The following is an 8,153-nucleotide window of genomic DNA, read 5'->3' as shown; positions in this document are numbered from 1 at the left end:
CATTTAGCGATGTTTCACCTCAACGAATTATGGTAAAACTTGCAATATATGGGAACATAATCCGAAGCTATGGACTGGTTTAACTACTCTATGGTCCAATCTATGGACTAAGGATTACTATATAGTCTAATCTATGGATTAATATATTTTTAGTCTATGGACTGGTATATAAATTCGGTTTTTGATAGATTAGTTTATTGCTATGGTCCAATCTATGCACTAGTTATAAGTTAGTCTGTTGACTAGTATATTGTTTAATCTCTTGACTATTCTTCTGACTAGTTTATCGACTAGTCTATGGTCCAATATATGAACTATTCTATGAATTACTCTATAGTCTAATCTATTGATTAGTCTATTAACTACTCTGTTGTGTATTGACTACTTATTCTATTTGAGAAATAGTTTCAACAAAAGCACAATTTCTAACATTTTTATCTTAAATCGCACCAAATAAATAAAAGAATATTTTAATAACATCTGTCAAAAATTTATTTTATATTTTTATGTAATCATTTAAGTAAATTATGTACTACATTGTTATAAATATTACAGAGTAGTTTGGAATAGCTAAAAAATGTTTTCCATAAAATATTTTGAAAACAAAAGAAATAAAATAAAATTGTTTAACAATAATATGTGTGTAAATTTAATAGTGATCACAATTTATTGTTGTTGTTCATTAAGCACATTATCATAATAAAATGTTTATACTAATGAAAGGGTATTAGGATTTTCTTTAATAATTTCTTGTAATGGCTTAGTCTTCTCGACAATTGATTTTTATTATAGGTATAGTAAACTATAGTGTCATTTGTGTCATTGTTTGCTTCTAGAGTTCAACGTTATTTAGATTTGAACCAGACGATGAGGGTAAATCAACATCACTTGGTGGTATAAATGTTCCTTTACTCTGTACCGATTTGTTCTTTTCACTTAATTTCAACATTTCACTGCGTAATTTCTCCAATATGGCATGATTTGGTTGATTAATGGCAGCTTTACTTTGTAAAACGGTAATTTCTTGTTCCTCTTGTTTCTTTTCTTTAAACGTTTTAATGGAATTATTGCCATACAGGCGTAACAGAGAACCCCAAGTTTTAATGTGTGGATGTAAAATCTAGAAAGATGTTCAAAATAAATTGGTGGAAAAAAGATATGTATACACATTTTTTGTTTAGCATTGTGTATAGTTAATTTACCTGTAGTATGGCTTGGGAGGCTAGCTGTTTACCTTCACGTTTATTTTTACACAAAACCTTTGCGGTGTGTTTACCCACAGTCATGGTGAATTCATTCTTTTTGTTGTGAGTACGATTTATTTCATAATTTATTTGCACATCTTCGCCTAAACCAAAGTTTCGTTGCAAACAGGTCAAGAGTATGGCATGCGGAGAAGGTTCTGTGGTTTTATTACAAAACTCCGTAACGCGAGGATCTTCTATTCGTATGTCATCGAAGACCTGCAAAAAAAGATTAAACAACTGGTTACTTATCATATTACAGGTAAAATCCGTCTCTTGACTAGTCCATGGTCCAGTCTACGAACTAGTCTATGCATTAGGCTATAGTCTAGATTATTGACTAATCTATGGACTAGTCTATTGATTAGTGGGTCTATAGATCAGTCTGTGCACTTGTCTATGGAGTAGTCTATGTACTAGTCCATTGACTAGTCTATTTACTGAACTAAAGATTATTATATAGACCTGTCTATTGATTCGTTTATGTACTAGTCTATGGTTTAGTCTGTGAACTAGTCTTTTGACTATTTTATTAACTTGACTAGTCCATGGTTCAGTCTATGAACTAGTCAATGCATTAGACTACAGACTTGATTATTGACTAATCTAGGGACTAGTCTATTGATTAGTCTGACTATAGATTAGTATAAGTACTAGTCTATAGATTAGCTTATGTACTAGTTGTTTGACTAGTATAGTCACTAATCTACGGATTATTCTGTGAACTAGTTTTTTAAATAGTTTATTAACTAGTCTGTGGATAAGTCTATAAATCGGTCACTTGACTATTCCATGGTGCAGTCTATGCATTAGTCTATTGACTAGTCTATGAACTAGTCTATTAACTACTGACTATTCACTAGTCTATTGACTATTCCAAGGAATAGTCTATGGACTAACTACGGACAAGTTTATGGTCTAATCTATGGTCTGGTCTATTGATGCTGTCTAGTCTAGTCTAATTCTAACGCTGGTTTCTGTCAATAACGTCTTACTTAATATATTCATTTCACTTACCGATAAATCTTTTTGATTACTTTTCGCCACCGCACTTTTATCCTGTTTCACACCGGTTATTTTATCCTTCATTTCGGGTATTAGAATTTCAAGTGTTTCTCTGGCTGCCTCGGACTTAGCCTGTCGTTTGCTAGTACCATAACCAGTACCATATTTTAAATCATTTATTGAAACAGTGGCAGCATATGGTGTGGCAGCATTTTCCAATTCTTTAAACTCATAAGTGGGTTGCTTCTTCAAAGCATGCTGTACATATTCGTGCAAAATACAAACATAACTTTTACCACTTGGATTCATAATCCATTCGCGACGAGCGCGAGGATTTGATTTACCATCACCAGGTACTAGAACAGGAAACTTAATGAGTTTTGTACCATCGGGTAAAGTGGGTCTTTGGATATTTTTAAGATTTTTGCGATTTTTAGTAAATTTACGTCTAGCATTCCAGGAACGAAAACGTAAAACGCGTATAACGCGAAATTTGAAGAGTTTTTTGCAATATTGATTAAATTGGTCGGGTGTAAGAGATTCTTTTTGTATGTTCTCATTGACCGTGACAATTTTGGCAGCTGGTACTAAACTACGTAATTTATCTTTGTCAAGAGGATTGGTTGAGCTGTCTTGGGTTGTGGTGGTGGTGGTGGTGGTATCAGTGGAATTTTCTTTATTACCATTTTTTTCTGATAGAGTATTTGTAGAAGTTTCTGATGAAGAAGTGGCTGCTGGTGTTTGTGTGTTAGAGCTAGCGTTATTATTTGCAGTAAAACCAAAAGGGCAACGTGCTGGCGCTGAGTTAGTAGTACCTGCTGTAGTGGATGAAGTAGTTGTCACTTCTGTAGATGTAACTTCTGTTTGATTTGCTTCTTTTTCAGCATTTTCTGCTTTTCTTTTTTCAGCTTCTGTTTCCTCATCTAAAGCTCGCCGATAGTTAAGACAGGGTATAGAACCCACTGGTATGGCATGTTTCTTTTTTATTTAAAATAAAATCATGCTATTAAAAAAAGAAATGTTAAAATGTATATCACAATTTACCCTGGCACTTCCGGTACCCAAAAAATATGGCCTAGCTGTGGTTATAACCCTAGTCTTTTTATGTAAGTACAAAGGCATGCCACTGTTGTGTGTGACTTGTACCCAACCTTCTGGCAGTACTTCAAAATGATTTATACGTTTTTCTTGTTATAGGAAAAGTTAAATGTTAAAAACTCCTTAGATGTTTTTTATGTATTGAGTTCATTTATGTTTTACCTACCTTCTAAGACAGTTTTAAAACGTTCTTCATATTTAGGTTTCTTGGAACCCTTTAAATCGTCTGGTAAATTTTCATCTAGCAAATGTTCAATTTCTTCATCATCTAAATCCAATTCTGATGATTCATCTCCACCATCATCCTCGCCATTCTGTTGACCATTGTCATCGCCAATTTCACTGCCATTATCTAAATTTTTATTTAGTTTTGTTAAAATATTAGTGGTGGTTTATTTTAAATAATTCATTTCTCGAAATCTTATCTTTTTGTAAGCTGATAAATATGTTTAGAAGATGTGTATATAATTGCATAAGGATAAATATTTGAATAGTTGCATTGAAAAAGATAAAAAAGATTTTTGCTTGAAGTGTTCAAAACTTTGAAATTAAATTATAAAAAATTAAAAATGTTAAAATATTATTTATAAAATTCGAAATTAAAAATTTTCCCATAAATCTCAAAATTTTTATTAATTTTAAAGTATTTTCCATGTTTTTTTGATAATACATAAAAACTTCTTAGGATATTTTCAAAAATTCGAACTTATATTCGAAAAATTTTTATTATTTTGCAATTTTCAAATTCATAATTTTACAAAAAATTTAAAATTTCCATAAATTGTAAAATATATTCGAGATTTTTTCATATTATTAGCTTTTTAGGGTATTTTTGAAAATTCGAACTTATGTTCGAAAATTTTTTTAGCGTTTAAAATAATCTCCAAATTATGAGAATTTATAAAGACAAAATTTTATCTATATGTATTTGTGTTCAATTTCTGATATTTTTCATTTTCGAAATTAAAAATTTCAAAGTTTTACAATTTTGTTTCATAATATAAGTATTTTAAGATATTTTCGAAGATTCGAACTTGTGTTCGAAAAATTTTTTAATTTTACCTATTTCTAATTTTCTGATACTCATAAATTGTAAGGTATTTTTATACGCGTTTAGAGTGTTTTCGAAAATTCGAACTTATGTTCGAAATCATTTTAAAACTGTTAAAATAATCTTTAAATCTCGAAAATCTCGTATTTAAGTTTGAAAACACTAAAAATGTTTTATTTTTGTTAAAAACTACAAATAAAATTTCAGCAACAAATAATAATAACATTTCGTTCTCAATTAGAGGACCAGGGTCTTAAGCAATAACAAGTTTTTTAAACATTACGCAGAAATTTCATTTAAAACTCTTCAAAACTTTTTTTTAATATTTTTATCTTAAAAGTCCCCAATGTTTATCACACAATTATACCCAAATATTCACCTGTTTTATAATGATAAAATGGTTCGCTTATGTCCATACGCAATATGGGTAACATACGCATTTTAAATAAATTTTTTACTTAAATAAATTGTTTAATTAATTATAATTTTGTCATGCACTTTTGTAAAAAAGAGAGTTTAGATTTACGCATTTGTCTTAATTTTTAAACTACATATCTAACGAAATTCGTTACACGATCTTAATCTTTAGAAATCACACCTTTAACTGAAATTTACTTCATTTGCTAAAATGTTTTTACACAACCAGCTAAAAAAGATACAGCCTCTTTAGTTAATTTCTTATCTTATTATTGTTAACAAAAAAAACACAATTGTGAATTTATTTGAGTTTGTGTGTTTATATATAACAAATGAATGCAGGCATGTTGATATAACGATAAGAAATTTAGATTTGATTTCTCAAGATTTATAGAAACGATAAAATGTAAAAATATTAACAAAAACAAAATTATTCGTAACAACGGAAAAAGTTAAACACAAACAATTAAAAGCATTTAGATTTTAAAAAGCATTTGTAATGAGAAGTTTTAAAGAGTCTACAAGTTCTAATTATCGAATACAGAGGGATTCACACCAACTTCTTGTATAAATTCACTGCGATAGTAATCTTTGGTGTTAAAATGGTAATTGGAGAATATTGATAATGCTATAGTCCAGACTATGGTAAAGTCTATAATCAAGACTATATAAAAGTCTATAAACTATTCTCTACTTTATAGAACTATCTATAGTGAAGACTATAGAACATCATTAGAAAAGTCTATAGTCGAGATTATAGAACTGCCTATAGTCGAGGCTATAGAACTGTCTATAGTCGAGGCTACAGAACTGTCTATAGTCGAGACTGTATAACAGTCTATAGTCGAGACTGTAGAAAAGTCTATATTCGTGACTATTAAACAATCTATAGAACAGTCTAGAGACTAGAGAGACAGACTACAGTCTATAACAGTCGAGGCTATAGAAAAATCTATATTCGAGAATGTAGATTACTCTATATTCGTGACTATTACTCTACACTCGGGACTATAGAATAGTCTATAATCAAGCCAATAAAACAGCCTATTGTCTTGACTATACAGCAGCCATTAGTCAAGACTACAGTTTTACTTGCACATTATAGATAACCTAGCATATATATTTAAGCCCTCTAGATAAATAATCTGCTAAACTCCTTGCATGGTAAGTAGTTACCCAATATTATAATTATTTCTAATCAACATGCCACTTAATCTTTAATTTGAAAACATTTAATACAACTTACACTCTTCCTCATCGTCCGAATTAGAGCCAACTTCATCGAGAACTTGAAAATGACGCAATTGTTGATCCAAACTTTGACTATTGCTATCGTCGTCAGCACGATTGCGCATTTCTTCAATGGCACTCAGAGAAAAACCCGCCACTTTCATGGCTTTGGCATGATCATCCATTGCTGAAGATGGTGATGTTTGTAATTTGATTTTCTTACTCTCCGGTCCGACCATATCAGAGCTAGCCGCTTGTTTCTTATTGTTTGCTTCCGGGGCATCCATTATTTTAGTATTAATTTCCAGAATAACTTAAAAACTAACAGTTTCTTTTTTTCTCTATTTGTATTTACTACTATAAATTAAAATTACGTAGCTTATGGGATAACTCGTTTTTATAGCCAATTATGATTAAATCCAACTTAGTTTGTTTTCCTTGAATGCTTTTCGGATAAATGCAAAAGCATAAAAATGGATTAAATCAAATTGATTATGTTCGAGCACCCTTTGACATTTTTCTTTTTTGTTAAAACACTTTATGTTGTATATACATACAAATTAATTACTTAATTATTTTACTAATTTTAATTACTTTAGTTTTCCTGGCGAGTCTTATTGATTTTTGTGCAGGTTTTTTCTTTGAGACGAAGCCACTTTCACAATGGTTTTTGATATCTTATAATATTTTGTTTAGATAAAATCGACATAAAACCTATTGCAAAAGTACTTCACTTTTTTCGCTATACAGATTTCATAAGTATATTATGTTTATTTAATTTATTTGCAAAACTTAAAGAATCACTTAATAGCCAAAAAGAATTGTTGCTGCCGTACGCAAAAATGTTCAATTATTTTTGGTTTTTGCCAAATGCTAAGTGTTGTCAATATGTTAACAAGAAAATATACATTTTAATTGTATCTGAAGTTTGTAAATACATTAATTGTCAACATTTTTACAGTCATTTAATAAAATTCAAAAATAAGGAACTAATTAATATAACAAGTACATTTTAATAAAAATTAAATAACACAATGGATATTATTAAAATAATGTAAATTCTTTATATTAAAGCAAGTTAGTAAGCCACACTTATACTTGGAGTATGTTCAGTGCACAACACCACCAACAAGGAGAATTTAATACTATTTTTGTTTTTAGCGCTGCCATACTAGTTTTTTAGTAAAAAATTTAGAGATATATTTAATTAATTTATATTTACATATTATTAAAAAAAAGTCACAAGTTATAAAAAAGTGATAAAAATAAGCTTTTAAATTGTTTGAAATATTAAATATCACCATTTTTATTGAATGGTGACATATTGAGCACAAACAAAAACTGGCCGAACAGCTGTACTGGTTTGTTTACATTTTTATAAACAACAACAACAGCAACGTTGCTATTGTAGTCACCATGAGATTGAATGAAAAAATCAAAATCCTGGGAAAACGTGTCATCCTGGTACCTTACGAAGCCAAACATGTACCCAAATACCACACCTGGATGCAATCGAAAGAATTGCAAGAACTAACAGCTTCCGAGCCCCTAACACTGCAGGAAGAATATGATATGCAACGTTCATGGCGTGAAGATGAAGACAAATGTACATTTCTCATACTCTGCCGTGATACATACGATAAAACCGGATATGAAATTGAATCTTTGGTAGGCGATACCAATCTATTTCTAACCATAGATCCAGACTCCAATGAAAAAGTAGCCGAAGCTGAAATAATGATAGCCGAAGCAAGGGTACGGGGAAAAGGTTACGGTTGGGAATCTATGTTGTTAATGATGAAATATGCTCAACAAAATTTGGCCATCGATAAATTTGAAGCGAAAATTGGCATGGACAATGAAAAATCCATTAGAATGTTTGAAAAAATGCAATTTAAAGAAGTGCGTAGAGTAGAAGTTTTCCGCGAGGTAACCCTAGAAAGATTGGTAACGTCCGAATGGATAGAATGGTTAGATGATCAAGTAAAATTGGAAATAGAAGATTATTTAAGTTAATATTAAATAACGTGATTTACTGTTTATTATCATTTAATAAAAAACACAGACGATGTATGGAAAATACTTATATATTGCTTTGTTAACGGTAA

At 30.2% G+C, this 8,153-nt stretch overlaps 2 protein-coding genes across 6 annotated transcripts; one reads left to right on the top strand and one right to left on the bottom strand.

Annotated features, from left to right (window-relative positions):
- Window positions 1–477: 477 nt before the first annotated feature.
- Window positions 478–6,918, bottom strand: LOC119604054 (microprocessor complex subunit DGCR8). Of its 5 annotated transcripts, none has more exons than XM_037956421.1 (7): window positions 6,640–6,918; window positions 6,062–6,402; window positions 3,514–3,699; window positions 3,294–3,436; window positions 2,262–3,227; window positions 1,203–1,463; window positions 478–1,120 (listed from the first exon to the last, which is right to left on the bottom strand). In XM_037956421.1, exons 2-7 carry the CDS (start codon window positions 6,330–6,332, stop codon window positions 833–835), a joined length of 2,115 nt encoding a protein of 704 aa, XP_037812349.1. In that variant the 5' UTR covers window positions 6,333–6,402; window positions 6,640–6,918; the 3' UTR covers window positions 478–832. The 5 variants fall into 5 exon arrangements, with proteins under 5 accessions (XP_037812349.1, XP_037812350.1, XP_037812351.1 ...); XM_037956422.1 differs by having other exon boundaries at window positions 6,062–6,399; XM_037956423.1 differs by having other exon boundaries at window positions 6,062–6,386.
- Window positions 6,919–7,186: 268 nt separating this feature from the next.
- On the top strand, window positions 7,187–8,125 carry LOC119604055 (N-acetyltransferase 9-like protein). Its single transcript, XM_037956425.1, has one exon. The coding sequence runs from the start codon at window positions 7,462–7,464 to the stop codon at window positions 8,059–8,061; it is 600 nt and encodes a 199-aa protein (XP_037812353.1). The 5' UTR covers window positions 7,187–7,461; the 3' UTR covers window positions 8,062–8,125.
- Window positions 8,126–8,153: the final 28 nt, after the last annotated feature.

The sequence above is a fragment of the Lucilia sericata genome, unplaced genomic scaffold (assembly GCF_015586225.1).
Source record: "Lucilia sericata isolate MDLA Ls3-8-SP2 unplaced genomic scaffold, ASM1558622v1 Contig000357F_arrow, whole genome shotgun sequence".
In the NCBI taxonomy this organism is placed as follows: Eukaryota; Metazoa; Arthropoda; class Insecta; order Diptera; family Calliphoridae; genus Lucilia; species Lucilia sericata.
This window is presented reverse-complemented; position numbering and strand designations above follow the sequence as displayed.

Coding starts and splice junctions, on each gene's coding strand:
- LOC119604055 (XM_037956425.1), top strand. CDS start 7,462: ATGAGATTGAATGAAAAAATCAAAATCCTGGGAAAACGTGTCATCCTG.
- LOC119604054 (XM_037956420.1), bottom strand. CDS start 6,332: ATGGATGCCCCGGAAGCAAACAATAAGAAACAAGCGGCTAGCTCTGAT. Junction 3,700..6,061: donor TTCGGACGATGAGGAAGAGT/GTAAGTTGTATT, acceptor ATAAAAATTTAG/ATAATGGCAGTGAAATTGGC. Junction 1,121..1,202: donor CCTCCCAAGCCATACTACAG/GTAAATTAACTA, acceptor ACATCTTTCTAG/ATTTTACATCCACACATTAA.